This window comes from Aythya fuligula, chromosome 4, assembly GCF_009819795.1.
Source record: "Aythya fuligula isolate bAytFul2 chromosome 4, bAytFul2.pri, whole genome shotgun sequence".
Taxonomy (NCBI): domain Eukaryota; kingdom Metazoa; phylum Chordata; class Aves; order Anseriformes; family Anatidae; genus Aythya; species Aythya fuligula.
Window position 1 is genome coordinate 65,852,518 of NC_045562.1, and position 17,389 is coordinate 65,869,906.

Below are 17,389 nucleotides of genomic sequence, written 5' to 3' on the forward strand. Positions count from 1 at the left end.
TTGGAGCATCAGAGAAAAGCAGAACCGAAAAGCTCCACAGTTGGCCTCTGCATTAAATGAGATAGCTGCATCTCAGTCCCACCACTTCAGAGAGATCATTTCCCCAGCTACAGATTAATTCTTCATTTCCTAAGGGCAGCTTATTCATCTGCTAACCTTGTAATTATTAAAGTTGCCAGAACAACCCCCTCTTCCCTTTGCACACAGACAGATGCACAAATCATCCAACTTAAGGAGGTACTTCAAGCCAGAGATTAAATTAAGTTGTGGCTGGCTTGCCAACATTTTACAAACAATAAAAAAGAAATTCCAAGGAGAATTGGTACTTTTTTTTTTTTTTTGGTAAAAACAAATTAAGTGAACCTCCTCTGATCTTTTAAATGCTGAGCCACATAAAAAGAGAAAAGGTCATGCACTGATTACATCATAATCAGACAAGTTAAAAAATAACTTGATTTCTTTATATTTTCATATTTTTTCCTATTCAGCTTATATATATATATAACTCTTAAGTCAGGATTCTCCTTTAATCACCAGTAAAAGCAGAATAAAAACCACTACTTTAACCAACTAGATTTCTGTCATTAAAGTTTAAAATTCACTAATTTTAATAAAAAATTCCAAATCTTTCCCTCTACACCTACTCAAAAAAAAAAAAAAAAAAAAAAAAAAAAAAAAAAGGATAGGGAATAAAATGTAAAAAGTGTAAAAATAAGGTATTTTTACCTTGTTTTTTTCTTCAGCCTTGGCAGCTTGTCTACAAACTGGATGCCAGATGGATGTACCTGGAGAGTAAGTTTAAAGTTTTGCTTAATTAAGTTATCAAATAAGAGGCTTTTATAAAATACAGCATGCTAACTGATTTGACTGCCATCACAATTTTGTGGATAGTTTCAAAGCTAAAAAATGACAACAGCTCAGTATCAGTAAAACTGGCCACATACATTTTAAAGACTTGGTGCATTTTAGAAAGCTACATGGACTTCAATAAGTGAAATTAACATCAAAACCTGTGTCCTAAGAGGCATTATATGGGATCTCTGGAACTCCTCCAGCCTGACCTGTTCACAGCAGGTCACATTTCAGAAAGCAGCTCAGGGCTGTGGCCAGTTGGGTTCTGACCATCTCCAAGGATGGAGATCCACAGTACTCCTGGACAACATTTTCCACTCTCATGGTAATTTTGTATTTCCTTATACGTACTCAGAATTTCCTGTTCTCTATTCTTGTAATAGGTTGGCCCAGGTCATATTAAGGAGAACCTAGTGATGGAATGGAATGTCACTGTGGCATTTAAAACTAGCTGAAAATCCAGTCTTTTTTTTTTTTTTTCCTAAATTCTTCATTGTACTGACCTTGCACTATGTGTTTGTGTCATATAAATTAAATATTAAAGAACTTCTTTAATTTAGGGGAATGTTCACCCTCAAGAAACAGAAAATACACAAATGAACCAATTCTATACTGTATATATGTGTTGAATAGAGGACTACAAACTCCAGAGATGTAAGTCAACAGAAGTCTGAAAAAGAAACTTAATGATTTTGAATTTGTCAGAAAGAAAAAAAAATCTTTTAAGAGTTCAACATAACATTCAGTACTCATTGTGTTCAATGTTCAGAGGAGTGGAATATGTGTACTTATTTAAAATAAAGAATTACATTCAAATTTTAATAGCAAAAAGGAACTGTTATGTTTATGTCAGGCTGACATAGGACAAGACACAAGCTAAAGCATTTCTCCACACATATAAATAATATCAGTGCACTACAAGTTCTTTCTGAGTAACTGGGAAGTTGAGAATTTCTGTTATAAAGGTTTAGTGTTTAGACTGGGTGGAGAGCACCAAGAGGATTTATAGGAAATGCTTTGTTTTCACAGCAGTTTGATAATTTTCCAGCAGATAGTTTGATAGCAGTTTCACCAGTAGATTTTGGAAACAAGATAGAAACAGAAAGTCTATTTCCCAGAAGACAGATGGAGATCATCAGAATTCAATTCACAAGAATAATCCAGATGAACCCAGACTCAAACAGTAAAAGATTATCTGCAAGTCCAGACTGGATAAATTAAGTTTAATAAGTTACTGAAGTTTTCTAGTGACTGAACCACTAAAAAATGGTTTTATAGCACCTTCAAATTCAGTGCTAATTTATGCTCCAATTATGAATGGGTCTGAGCTCACCAACTGAAAGAGTTTGTCTCAAATGGCACATAATTTGATGTAAATCTTCCAAGTGGTTCTAAATAGTAATTAGATCAATTTTTTTGAATTACTTACTCCTGTCTATGGTCACATGAAATAGGCTAGGGAACTTTTCATATAGAACAAAAAGTCATTTCACCCAAAAGTCATCTGCTGGATCTACTGAAGACTCAATTTCTGCTAAGGCACATGCTTAAAGTTCTTAAGGGAACTTTATGTGTGTTTATTAAGAAGACAAAGAACATGTTATAAACCCCTAGGATTTTTTTAATTATCTAACTCATCAGGTCAGGCAGTTCAAATAACTAATCACAGATCTTTCACAAAGTTAACACTTAACAAAGTTAAGTTTTTCATTTAAGTTTCTAACGGAAACTCCTTTTTACATGAAGTAATAAAGTGTATGATAACAAGTTGGTAGGAATGTTTCATGTATCAGGAAATAAAGTGAGTAAGATGGGTCTAAGTTAGTAGGACAAGAGCATAGTTTTTTAGCTATTGAACTGTAAATCTGGACAGAAATTAATATCAATCCTTACAACAAACTAAACTCAAAAAGATTCACTGCAAGGCAATTTCAGATGGTTTGAAATCTAGAAACAAATCTGCAGTTTGGTATCTTTTTTTAAAAGTATTGATTTCCCAGGGGATTTTAGCATTGCTAAGCTACTTTGCAATTGGAAAAACCACAGCATTTTCTGGCCCCTGAGAGAGAATGCATGAGCACAGACAAGGATCATTATGTCCTTTAACGAGATAGTTCTTGTTGTAAACCAAAGTGACAATAAAATTGTAATTTTGAATAACATACTAAATTATAATTAGATCTTACTGAGACCACTGTTTTGTTTTAAAGTCAAACTTTTCCAGCTTAAAGAATGATTTCTAAGTACACTTCTAGAAAACTGTGGACAATTGCAGAAGTTGTAATGCAATGGGCAAGGATGTGATTTTGGAATAATACACCAACCTTGCAGTTCCCACATCCTACTGAGCTTCTCTTCTCTATTTTGTTTCGAAAACATAGGCCCTGTCAAAAATGCAGGCAAAAGCCTTCATTTTCTCTGGTGACTGACCCTCTATTTAACTGTGTACACAGCTTTTCTCTTTGATCAATTTAGTACAGCCAAAATTTGCTACTTCTGAAATGCAGATTTTAGCTTATATCTATGTTTATTATTATTATTATTATTGAATAAATTACAGACCAAGTCTTTCCTATTACCGCTGAAATTCCCTGACAAGAAACACTGAATTTCTTCTGTGCAAGCTCCTGGCTGTCTCCAGTACAGGCACTGTCTGGTATAGGCTTCAGATCCATGGCATCATCATCACCATTCTCAGAGGTTACCCTGAGAATGTCAGGCCTGACTAAGAATTCAGGTAAGGTTCTATAGGCTTTCTCCTTGTATGTAAATGAACAGTGGGTGCAGAATTGGTGTTACATCTTCAATGGTAGCTTTAAGAAACCTACTGTCCTGCATGTATGTTAACTTTTATGTGGAAGTCTTATCACTGCAGAAAAGTCACATTTTCTAGTAAATGGAAAGGTTCATAATCTTCACTGTCAAGCACTTCCATCTGCATGAAAAAAAAACAACCTGCTACCACTCATTCTTCCTGTGATTGCCACTTGTCCTGTGATTTAAATCAAGAGAGAAGTAACAGTGAATAAGAATAAATAAGTTTTCCTGCTGTTGCTTTTGCTTTTCCTCAGCCTACATGTTGCATTCTCCACTTTCTTTGGTAGTTATGAAGAATATGCACAATACAGCTCAGCCATGTGAGCATGCTGCCTAATATAACTGTTGTTTTTTTGTTGTTGTTGTTTGTTTGTTTGTTTTTGTTGTTGTTGTTTGCTTGCTTGTTTTTTTTTTTGTTTGTTTGTTTTTACCTTGAAGATACATTTCTTCTCCTTCTGCAAACATCTGACTGCACCTGACACATCGTGCGCAAGTTGGGTGATAATGTTTTTCTCCCGCCTGTTTGGGAAAAAAAAATGTACAATTGAGTAAGTATACTGACCGGTTTTGTAGCTTCATTATGAGAAGGGCTTTCTTCACAATCTAGAATGTTTAATTACAGTAAATTAGTTAATAGAGTTAATTAGTTCAACAGTCTTCTAAAGTCTCAATGCTTATTTTTGATTTTTGGTTACAGACACTTCATAAAATGAAATTGTGGTTTTCCCTAAAATAAATAAATAAATAAAAATAAATAAAAGTTAACATGCACTAGTTAGGTTTGTGAATTTATGAAACAGAAACACTTCAATATAGAGAACACTTTTTCCTGTGAATAATCATACTTTGCACCAAATGCAAGGTAGCTTAGGATTTACCTGCACAAGGCAGGTGGGAGGTCATGGATTGAGCATGGATTTGCAATTCACTGTATGCTCCTCACAACCCCCCTACACTCTTAATGCTTATCAAGAACCATCTTGTGCAACGAATGTTTGTATCTGCTTTGAAAGTGAAGTGTCTTGCAGGTAACAGGTACTGAAGTTGATCCATGAGAGTTGATCCAGAGCTTACACTTCCAGATACTATGCACTAACTTCCTCACACAGATAAACCAGGAGTTTTGCCAAGTAATCTTTGTAATTTAATACCACTGTTTTCATTTATTGGAATGAGAACAGAAAATTGCTTAGAAAAGTTTAGTAGGTAATCAATTTTCATAAGTTTCAATTTCCAGTTATTTTACAACCCCATTAATTTCAACTGTTTCACCACTTACTTCAGTGTGTTTTTCAAGAGGGGACACAGAACAAAAGAAAGAAAAAAGAAAAGAAAAAAACCACACACACACACACACAAAAAAAAACAAAAACAACAACAACAACAACAACAACAAAACAGGAACAAGAGATTTATGCAGCACACTTTTTGGTAGCTTGGTAACTTTTTTGCCAAAAAAAGCTTGGTAGCTTTGTTAACTTTTTGGCCAAAATTCAGTTCTATGGTCAACTGTGGGAAACCTTGTTAGCTCTGGTTCCTGTTTGCAAGGACAGCAGCAATCCAAGGCAATGAGCCAGTGACAAAAACAGCATCCAGGGAGTTGTGCTCTTCCAAGTAAGCAAAGTGGGCAAGTGACATCCCTTACTTTCCCATCTCCCCAAACATACCCCCGACACCATCTTTCAGATGACACTCACAAAACAGAAATGTTAAAACAATGAACTGTGAAACATTCTCCCTATGTGAATATATCCCTATGTGTATGTGTGTACACATACACATGACAATAGAATGGTTTAGGTTGGAAGAGACCTCTGAAGGTCAACTGGTCCAGCTCCCATGTTTAAGCATGGTCACCAAGAGCAGGTTGCTCAGGCCTGTGTCCAGGTAGCTTTTGAATATCTCCAAACAGGGAGACTCCACAAACTCTGTGGGCACCTCATGCCAGTGCTTGGTCACCTGTACAGTGAATACTTTCTGATGTTTAGAGGGAACGTCTTGTGTTCCTGTTTGTGCCCATTGCCTCTTGTCCTAGCATCAGATACCACTGAAAATAGCCTCACTTTGTCCCTACTACACCCTCCTTTCAGGTATACAACCCTCTATGCACAGTTCTCACCCACAACTCATGTGGTCTCTACATATAACAGATTCCTGTTAGGTTCAACAACCCAAAGCCAGCTCTTGCATATGCTCCAAGCAGCCCTTGCTCTTCAAAACCCCTATGGAAACAAAAGCCAGATCTTGTCCTCTTTGACCCTGCATTATTCAGAATGGCTCATGGTTTTTGAGGTCAATGTGGCTTCCATTATGAAAAAAAAAAAAACACACACACAAAAAACAACAACAACAAAAAAAAAAAAACACCACAGGAGACCAAGTAATTCTAAAGCTGAGTCTGACTCCAACAGAAGTTCTCAATGAAGTAAAAATATGCAAATGTAGACTATGTTGCCTGTTAACCTGGAGGAGGTTGAAAGGGCTACTAGAATTCTGTGTACGTTTAACAAATTACTAGTACTGTCCCACTATGTTCACCATCTAAATATGCTCCCAAAGCACTGTACCTTCTGTTAAGCTAGAAATTTTACACTATTACTACAGAGATGGCTTGTCAATCTTTTTCACTAAATGAATGTCAAAGCCTCCAGAGGTTTTTATGCTGAAGAACATTATCTAGGTCTAGGGGCTATTTTGCCATTTGCTGTTTGAAATATGGGAGCATAATTTAGGTTAAAAAATCTTGTTTCTACTTCATAGAACCACAGAATCATAGAATGATTTGAGTTGGAAGGGGTCTTAAAGATCATATAGTTCCAGGCCTCCTGCCATGGGCAGGAACACCTTCCACTAGATCAACTTGATCAAACTTAACCAATGTAAAGTTCATGCACACCTGAAAACTTGTTCCTATTTTTGAAACCATTGTGGTGTAAATGCCTGAAGTATGATGATAGTGGTTGTAGGCAAAATCCTAACTCCCCTATTCCCACCTGGAGTGAATTGGTACAAGACATAGATAAGTACGGACACCGAATGGGCTGGATTAATTCATCCAGTATTAAATCCCAAGACCACTCGGCAGGTCCACCGAATCCACACTCAAAATCCCAGATACCCCAAATTCAAAGAGAGATTCAAACCTAATAGGGAATGGAGTGAGTTGTGGTGTCGGCAAAAAAACTCTTATCCCCGGGGAGGGCAGTGAGCCACCCTGCTCAGCGGGTATTAGCAATTCAATGGCTCTCTAATGAACACTCTGACCCTATCATTGCCATTTCTGTTGAACCCCCCAGAAATATTGGTAAATTTTCTTATTGATACCAGGACCCAAATGTCAGTAATTACACATGAGACAGCACAAACCCTGAGCATAACACAAACCCTGAGCAGGGGTGGTCAACACAGGGTTAAATTCACGGGAATCAATGGTGTGGAAAAACAATGCCCCACTGCAAAAATTTCACTCTGGTTGCCAGAGGAACAAAAATTAACCAGGATAGAAGTATTAGTTGGTGCTGCATATACTAATATTTTAGGATTTGACATACTGCATGGTTGTATGTGGAAGCTCCCTGATGGAACTGTGTGGAGTTTCGCGACACATCAAAGGGATTCAGGCACTGTGAGACTGAGCCTGTTACAAACATCCATACCCTTATCCCCTGCTAAAATCATTAATGATCGGCAATATCTGTTGTCAGCAGCAGCACTTATGGGGATTGACTGGGTGGTAACAGAATTGGAAAAAAGAGACATTATTAAAAGGACCCATTCACCTTACAATTCACTGGTGTGGCCAGTAAAGAAACCAACCAGGCAATGGCGTTTTACAGTGGATTACAGACAGTTAAATGCTAACACTACACCTTTGACTGCCGCAGTTCCAAACATGGCAGAGATAGTGAAAGCCCTCTGTGTATCTAACAGTAGTAATAGTGCTAACTACTCCCAAATATTTCTATGCATGGGAAATCAAAGATTGCTATTTCACCCTCTTTCTAACCCTGCCGGTTGAGTACAACCGAGCATATTTTATTTTCCTTTGTGTTCACAGGAACCCTGAGCGAACTCTATATGGACAGCTGGAAGATGATGAATCAACAGTTTGGATTAATAATGCTATGCTTTACCCTGGCCTTGATGCAATTACAGACCTTAAAGGAAACTTAGCTACTGTGGCTGTGCATGGAGCTGAGGTGTTTCACCATGGCATTTAACCACGTATTGTCACAGTATAGCACAGTACAAAATATTTTCAAAAGATGAATGGAGTTGGAACGATTCTCTAAGAATGGCTGAACTTCAAGCCATGTCTGGACAGACAATACAAATTGGTTGCCGAATAACTAACTGATCCACTTATAATCGGCCGACTGAAATTAAGACAGCTTCCACAATAACTGAACCAAATTTTGATTGCTGGTACAATTTTACTTTCACCAAACCTATAATTGTGTACTGTCTTTGGGGTTACAGAGGCACAGAAATATTATTTGAATTCATGGTTAATACAGAAACATCATCGACTACAAAGGATAAGAAGCCTCTGCCTCCGCAGATACTTGAAAACGAACCTACTCAGCCTCCCATTGGTCTAACTCCTTCCATCTTCAACACAGGTCCTTACATAATTAAAAATGTGGGACAACAACAAATTCTCTTTAACCCTAGTTGGTCCCTAAAAAGGGCCACAGGATGCAACTAGGTTATTAGGGACAGGATTAGGTATATTAAATAGCATTGATGCTGAGGTCTTAATGAGTAGAGTAACTGCTACTACAGATGACCTAAGGAAACTGGAACAACCAATAAAATCATCCTTATTGGCTTTAGGAGCAAATCAATGGCTTCTATCAGATATTTTACCCCATTGGGAACAAATTGAGGAAAATGATCATCAATTAATTGTAAATGCCCTTGGAAAAGCCCAAGGCAATACCTCCCTTGCCTTGAGCTGCATCCAAGCGCAGTTATGGATACAATCTGTAGCAGCAGCTATTATTAGAGAGGGAGAAGGAAAAACTTTGCCCATTGAAATTCGAAAATTGATTTGGGTTATTACTTCAGAATTTGAAAAAGAGTTTCAAGCTTGGTGGCAATTAGTCAACTTTACCCATTATGCAGAAAATGATGAAATTGTTGCCTTTATACTTACTATAAGTAATGCCACCGTATACAATGTATATCCAATCATTGCATTAGGACTCAATCATAATGGAACTATACTTTATCCTAAAGAGCATAAAGTATGGGCCCATCAAAAGGGAGGAAAGTGGCAAACAATTGATGTAAATGCATGTATTGTGCATGAACAAAAAGGTTTCATCTGTGAAAGTAACACGCTGGAATCCCAAAACATTTGTCTTGACACTGAGCAAAATATTTGCCACTTTGAGATACATCCTAATGAAACCCTTGAAACTGTACTTGTATATATTGGGAAAGGTTGTGTTTGCATGAGAACTCATTGTGATTCTATAGTCGTAGATAATGCAGTGGTAGATACCAGTAATCACTCTAATGTTTGTGTTTGCAATTTTACCAAAATTCTAGGATGTGATTTTAGATACTCAGTTCCTGACACTTCTTATCAACTTATTGCATCTAATTATATTCTGCTTCATGAACTGCTGCCTACTCCTATTGGAATGAACCTTGGTGAAGAAATTGCTGGTACATGAGGACCTGAAGCAGCTGATGACACAAGTCCGAGAAAATGGACAAAAGACTCTGATTACTGTCCATCATGATGCACGAGAAATACATCAAGTGATGGAAAGAGTAAAGAGAGATGAGAGACACCGTTGGTGGGACACTTTGTTTGGATGGTCACCAGCTGCCACGGGAATCTTCAAGATGCTTCACCCTGTTATTGTTCTGTTAATACTCACTGTATTATGTTTTAGACTGACAATTAGTTTGTATGTTAAACTCTGGTTTATAAGAAACGTTTAGCATCCCTACACAATGTACGTACACTCGATAAACCTCATTCTGAGAATGTATGTGATATCCCCGACATATTCCAACCATCGTGAAGCTTGAGTGACTATAGTCAAGGGGTGGATTATGTGGTGTAAATGCCTGAAGTAACTAGGAAAATAAAACTAACATTCACATTTTTAAGGAAAAGGTACAGCATTGAAGAGGCTTTCAGGGTAGGGCATAACTGCATTATCTGAGCGTTCCCTAGGCTCCCAGCCTTAGATGCTATCGCGCTGGGAAACTTGGTGTGCTAGCTCTAAGGAACAGCACGGAGCATAGAGTGGAGTGGAGACACCACGGCTAGGCTCTGTAATCAGGTGGGGCCTCGATTGTTCTTGTTGTGCACAAAGCTGCCTCTTTTTGCCACCCTGAGCCAAAGACCTGTCATGTTTTGACAAATGCTGTACCCTAGTGTACTTTTTGCTCATTATAATATCATTATAATACCAAAACACACCTCCATCCCAAAAGCTACCCACCTCCAAGGTGCGACCACCCCTCACTGAGCATGCGCCCTGAATTTCTCGGAGCCTATTACTTTAAACGGAGACGGGAAAACTTTACACCATTCATAACTAAGATATGCTTGACTAGAGCCACTCAAGCTCCACCTAAAAGATAGAAAATAATATAAATTGGTCCAAGAGAGAGGGGATGTTAGGGAAGATACCACCGTCAGGGGAGATACCATCCCGAGGAAATACAACATCCTTAGGACCTCCTGACTCCTGGGATCAGTCGACGGGCTGAGCCTCTCTTCCCCCCCCCCTTGGGATGCCTTTGGGTGAGATCTGAATACTTGCTTATAAATCTCTATAGAGTCTTTGATCCTTTTAACGTGTTTATTTCTAGGCTGCGCACCTGTGACACCTGTAACATCTATAACACCTGTAACATCTGTAACACCTACAACACCTATAACACCTGTAACATCTGTAACACCTACAACACCCGTGTATTTCATGCATACTAGCTTGCTTTTGCAGACAGTCCCTATCACCGGCAATCCAAAAGAACCTGATTATCTGTTGCTGTAATAAACCATACTTTATTGCATTGTGATAGCTCTCATTAAGTGCAACTAGGGTGAGGGTGGTTAACCATGATAGTTCAGTGTTCTGAATCTAACCAGACCCCCAGACAGTTAATGCATTTTTGGTGAATGTCTGAATGGACCCCCAGATGGTTAATGCGTTTTTGGTGAATGTTTGAATGGACCCCCAGACGGTTAATGCGTTTTTGGTGAAGGTCTGACTGGACCCCCAGATGGTTAACGCGTTGTTGGTGAATGTCCGACTGGTTCAGTACTCTGAATCTGACCGGGCCCATAACGGTTAATCAGCTACACCCCTTAACGCGACAACCATCAACAAGGAAGAGCAACACATCACATCAGAGTTACCATTTTGAAAACAGCTTTTCTTTTTTATGGTATCATTTGTGCAAACTGCTGAGTGATTTCTGCAATGTAAGGAATGGAAGTTGAACACTATTTACTATGTCAACACCTTAAGTTATCATGCCATTAAGTATCAGTATTGGGTTTAAACCTCAGAGGTTTAAAATTGCTTGCATGAATGCTGGTGTTTAACCACAGAAGGGTATTCAGCTATCACCAGATGAACTCAAATTTATAATATCAAGCTGGAAAGAAATATAATTTGCCCTGGAAGATTCATATCGCACAAGCATTGCTAATGCAATGTATAGCCTCAATAATTCAATTGCTTTGGCACAGATGATATAATTCCCAGGCTAACACTAACTAAGGGAGTTCAATTACTACTTTGCTAAAATAAACTGTCAGAATACATTCTCATATAACTTGGATGCATCACAGAATAAAATATATTTCCCTAAACATAACTAGATAACCAAATACATCATTTTCATTCAATCTGTATAGAAAGTAATACTGACTAGCTGTAGAATGTCACAGAGACCTCTTTTTATGAAAAATACAACAGGAAAATAAGGGAAGAAAGGTGCAGTGATCCATTTGCTGATGCTCACATCTGAATAATTCCAGTTGATTTTGTATAATTACCTATGAGTTAAAATAGGATATACTCAAATTTTTCATATAACTCTTAGTGCTGACACTGTTTTTTGTTTCCCCCTTTATTAAATTTATTATACCCCTCTTCTAACCAAAGCACATAACACAAGAATTGCCAGAATCCTTATCACTAAGTGTTTAAAACATCACACCACCTTTCTAAATGAGAGGTGATAACTAAATCTGAGGTTACAAACTTCATGCAGGAATTAACTAATAATATTCCTTAATAGGTTTATACAATTAGACTCATTAGATACCATGAATTGCATTTAGACCATGGGACCTGGGTGTGTTGGGTCTGAATGCAAACCATAACCTCATTTGGGTATGTGCCAAAAAGGCTTTCATTGCTGTCCCTCTTCAGGCTATTTCAGATGCTTCATCTCATGGTTGAGCAATTGGTTCCAGCAGAACCCAGAAATTTTATAAGCTCAGGACAGTAACTGTTTTATGTTTTCAATTTAGTTGTATTGATGTCCTTGTTATTTTTTATTTTCTTGGTTATATTGATATGAGGGAATTTAATGCAGCTAAAATAATCATATAGTTTCTTCTTTGCACAGCTTGAAAGATCAGTTTGACAGATTGTTCCCCCAGTGTTGCCTGTTTAATAAAATATCTACACACACACACAGCACAGATGAAGCAACAACAATCTCTGAGAGATCTCTTACTGTTCAAGTGGTAGATTATCATAGAATCATAGAATATCCCCAGTTGGAAGGGACTTCCAAGGATCATTGTGCCCAACTCCAGGCTCTGCACAGGACCACACAAAACTCAGCCCGAATGTCTAAGAACATTGTCCAAACACTTCTTGAACTCCAGCAGGTACCATGACCACTGGCCTGGGGAGCCTGTCCCAGTGCCCAACCACCCTCTGGGTGAAGAACCTTTCCCTAACACCCAGCCTGACCCTCCCTTGTCCCAGCTCCACGCCATGCCCTTGGGTCCTGTCGCTGTCCCCAGAGAGCAGAGCTCAGCACCTGCTGCTCCGCTCCCCTCGTGAGGGAGCTGCAGGCCACCATGAGGCCTCCCCTCAGCCTGCTCTGCTCTGGGCTGAACAAACCAAGGGACCTCAGCCTCTCATCATACCCTTCCCCTCTAGACCCTTCACCATCTTTGTAGCCCTCCTTTGGACACTTTCAAACAGTTTTATGTCTTTATGCAGTGGTGCCCCAAACTGCACACAGTACTTGAGTTGAGGCCGCACCAGCACAAGGCAGAGTGGGACAATCTCTTCCCTCGACTGGCTGGCAGTGCCTGATACACCCCAGGGTATGGTTGGCCCTTCTGGCTGCCAGGGCACACTGCTGATTTATGTTTAACTTACCATCAACCAAAGCTCCCAGATCTGGGGGACTGCTCTCCATCCTCTCATTCCCCAGTCTGTATATACCCTTCCCAGGTGGAGAATCCAGCACTTGCTCTTGTTTCTTGTCTTGTCACTTGTCTCTTCATGTGGTTGTTGACTGCCCAAATCTCTAATTTGTCAAGATCTCTCTGCAGAGCTTCTCTACCCTTGAGGGAGTCCACAGCTCCTCCCAATTTAGTATGGTCCACAACTTATTTAGTATGCATTTGAGTCCTGCATCCAATCATTTATAAAAACATTGAAGAGAACTGGCCCTAAAATGGATCCCTGGAAAACCCCATTAGTGACTGGCCACTAGCCTGATGTAACCCTATTTACTGTAACCATTTAACCATTTGAGTCCCTTCTCAGTATCCTACATTTCCTTCAAGACTGCACCTGGTCTTTGCACCCAGGCATTCAGATGTGAAGAAAGTATTATTATGAAGATCAATTTAAAGATTAATTTGCAACTGAGACTTCCTCAAACCAACAATTTAATTAATTTAATTACCAACAATTTAATTTCCTTTCAAGTGACTACACCAGCTTTCCACAATCACTGAGTCAAAGTGTTGGTGTGCAATTTAAAGATGGAATCAAAACAGTCCTTAAACTCTGAGGGAAAAAAAAATAATAAAAAAAAAAGTTATGAATTACTTCATTCTTCTTAGGTATGAGGGAATGCATCCTATGATAATTCTCTTCTGTGCAGTGGGAACAGTTTTCTGGATGACATCAACATAAGAAATGTTCTCACACTGGATAAAGACCACTAACAACTATCCACACTCTCTACTCGAAGCATGAGGGACACTGCAATTACTGTCTGTCCCACAGCACATCAGCAAGAAAACCCAAGTTTCACTAGGAGCAGGAGTAGAAGTCTCTGCAAAAAAAAAATAATAATAAAAAAGCATAAAGTGTATACAACTGCATTTACTTATTTCCCATACCTTGAGGGACTGAACTAGGAAAAAAAATGAATTTTATGTGATAAGTGTGAATTGCATAATTTAAAGCACAATTTGAAGACAATAAAGAGAGTAATCCTAGAGCCTGTAGGGAACCGAGAACAGCATGAACATCATGCCTGGAAAACATACAATATAATTTGTACCAGGAAAAACAACCTAAACTACTAAAAGTTGGGTTCTAAATTAGCTGTCATCACTCAGAGAAAAGATATTACATTATCATAGACAGCTCAGTGAAAACCTCTGCAATGGCTGCGATAATTGATGAGGTGGTAAAATATATAAAAGAATGTATGTACAGTAATTGAGACTATCACAATGACATTGCTATTCTGGCCTCTCATGCCATTGTTGGAAGTGTGACAGATGTCACGGTTTTACTGCAGGTGATGAGCAATAGCTGCTTGTGGATTGACACTTGAGGGACTAAACCAGAGTGGCCCAGAGCTCAAAGTGTGAACTAAGTCCCAGAAAGAAGACTCAAGATTTCTGACAACTCACTCTCAAGTGAAGCACAAGTACATACTATCTCACTGAATTATTGATTTAGTAAACTTGTCTGTAAAGGAAGACAGAAAGTAGACTCTATTTTAAAACTAGACTAGTAGAAAAGTAGAAAAGAATTAGAAAGTAGACTCTATTTTACTCATTATTTAATTAGTAAAATAATTATACTTGTAACTACTTGGTTGCTGTCCCGATTATGAATTATTCAGTAAAATTCCTCCTTTTAAACAACAACAACAAAATCTATCTCAGCAGCAAAATGCACAATAGTATCTCACCTCTTTTACTACTGGGAGTAAAGAGCTCATATAAGTGGAAAAAAAATGTTAGACTGTGGCAGTCTCATCTACTGAGATAGGTCCGAATCCTGTCATCCTCATACACTACAATCTTCAAATGAGGTCCTGACTGCACCCTATTCTGGACAAAGATAATGGAAATCAGCCTGCAAAATACAGAACCTGCTGTTATGCTGACACATGTTGTAGTTGTGTGAACCACAAAGTCAACAAAAAACTCATATGAAGGATTCTTCATTACAGTCTTTTTCCATGGTACAAATCTACTACAGAGTTGGGTAATCGCCAAGAAGACACCTGTTCAAGTAAAGGTAAACAGAGTAAAGCACAAAAATACCAACAAACAACACCTTTAAATCAGGAAGCTTATCTCCATGTATTCATATCAATAGAACTGGGGAGAAAAGCAACATCTTAACACTCAGTAAAGAAGATCATTATCTATCATTTTAAGTTCAGCATTAAGAAGTATCTACCTTCACTGAGAATTTTTACAGAACATGCAAATTAAAAAGCTAAACTCCTTTAATTTATATTTAATTCATCTTGTTTATACTTCCTCGTTCATTCCTAAAATGACTGTTTTTACTGGGGAATTAAACTGTAATGTGAATGAACTTTTTTTTTTTTTTTTTTTTTTTTTTTCTCCTCAGGTGGTAGAAATGTACAGGAAACTGATGATGAAATACAGGTATAAAAAGGAACTCTGGATTTTTCATGAAATTCAATTAAGTTTTTAAATGAGATACAGCTTTTCAATGTTAATGAACCCAACCAGCCATTGCATTGATTTATGAAGGCAAATTTGTAATTTCTGTAAGTAAATGCAGTTCCCTGACTTTAGCTGTGCTGAATTTCTAGTTCCTGCTCCCAGAAATATACTAGTTATTATTTAATTACTGCCCAACCTAACAGCACAGAACTAGCCCAGAAAATATTCCTACCTTGGTATTCCACCTACCAGGCTGAAATCAGGACTTATTTTATTACTTATTATTGTCGTTCTGTTTTTATCTCAAGAGTACCGGGGAGAGGGCGCACAGCACCGTACCAAGTGTTGTTCAGCAGTCACACCCTAATACCTCTGCTATTGCATGTGATCATAATGGCACAGTATGTGGACTATACTGTCTTTGTAAACTGGAGTCTATGGGGTTTTTTCAAATAAGTGTGATGATGTTCAGAAAATCAGATAACCACTGCTGCTCGCAGTATATTACTGTGCTTGGTTGCCAGCTTTAGGAGTAACCAGATAAAATCTCCATTCACATTTATTCCAAAGTCAGAGCTTTGCATATGCTACAGATGAACCTGAAACTTTAAACAGTAACAGGTGCATACAGTAATGGTTAAATTAGTAAAAAGCTATCATGTCATCTACTGGGTATGAAGGGACAGGCAACATTAACAATGCAGAGATATTCAGCAAAATATCAATTGCTTATATTATACAACAGTGCCGAGGAGAAAAAAATGTGACAGCAACAAGACAAAAAGAAATGTGGAGGAAAACTCTTACTAATTCTCTTAGTCACAGTGCACCTGACTCACCACTGAGTCACTTCAACAGTGTGCCAAGGCAAGTGCACTGTTTTCAATGGGGTTTACACAAGTGTAAATGTTGTGTAATGTTTTGAAACAATTCTTCTCCTTATCTTCTCCTTATTGGATTCATTTATCTTCCCATTAGATGCCAATAAACAGTCATTTGAATTGTTCAGCACATACATCTGCAGCATTACTTACAGCTCTAGCACTCTCACATGTACGACTATTTCATATTGTCTTGGTTCTGGCTCATCCCCCTGTACTTTGCAGAGCCTTGAGAATTCCCACCCACATTTGAGTAATTTTTACTGCCTCCCACATACTTTTTATTCTTCCAGGTATAAAATGCAGAATTGAATGTACCAACAGGGATATATATCTCAGAATCATAGTAACTTACTATATACTGGATGTTCTAAAGTATAAGTTTCTAATGCTTGTGTGTGTGTGTGTGTGGGGGGGGGGTTAATAATAATAAAAATAAATACTAAAGGGAATAATTAAGAAAAAAAATAGAAAAAGCCAAACACTGTTATAACTCTAATCTCATTCTGTGACACCAGCAAACAAGTTCTGACTCAGGAGCGGTTTCATCCCTGCCGCAGTCAAGCAAAAGCTGAGAAAGGCCAACAGAACTTGGTATATGATCTTGTGAACCAAAAAGGTCAAACATGCCTAAAAATCACTATTTTTTCACTCAGTTGCTTTTTTTATACAATGAGTGATCTTTTGTCTTTTTCTACTTAGCTTTGCATTTTTTTTCTTGCCACCCACTGAGACTGGAAGAGCCTTCTGTTTTCCATTTGCTCAACAACCTCCTTCATTTCTTTTCAACTTTCCTCTCCCACTCCTTCAAATCCACTTATGGGCCAAGACAAGCTGCAGCTGGCTCTCACTTCTGCCATCCCTTGATAGGGGAGAGAGAGCAAAGAAGGAGAAAGATGACTTGCAGACATATTCCCCTTCCTTTTCAACTTTGCAGCTG

The 17,389-nt window shown here is 38.2% G+C and overlaps 1 protein-coding gene across 12 annotated transcripts in view; it reads right to left on the reverse strand.

Moving 5' to 3' along the window:
• ABLIM2 (actin binding LIM protein family member 2) overlaps positions 1–17,389 on the reverse strand; it is a 146,425-nt gene that overhangs the window by 53,383 nt on the left and 75,653 nt on the right. For all 12 annotated transcript variants that reach the window (XM_032186636.1, XM_032186629.1, XM_032186628.1 and 9 more), the window contains exons 7-8: positions 4,101–4,188; positions 727–785 (exon numbers count right to left, since the gene is read on the reverse strand). In XM_032186636.1, the coding sequence (XP_032042527.1) occupies positions 727–785; positions 4,101–4,188 (147 nt within the window). The remainder of the gene's footprint in view (positions 1–726; positions 786–4,100; positions 4,189–17,389) is intronic.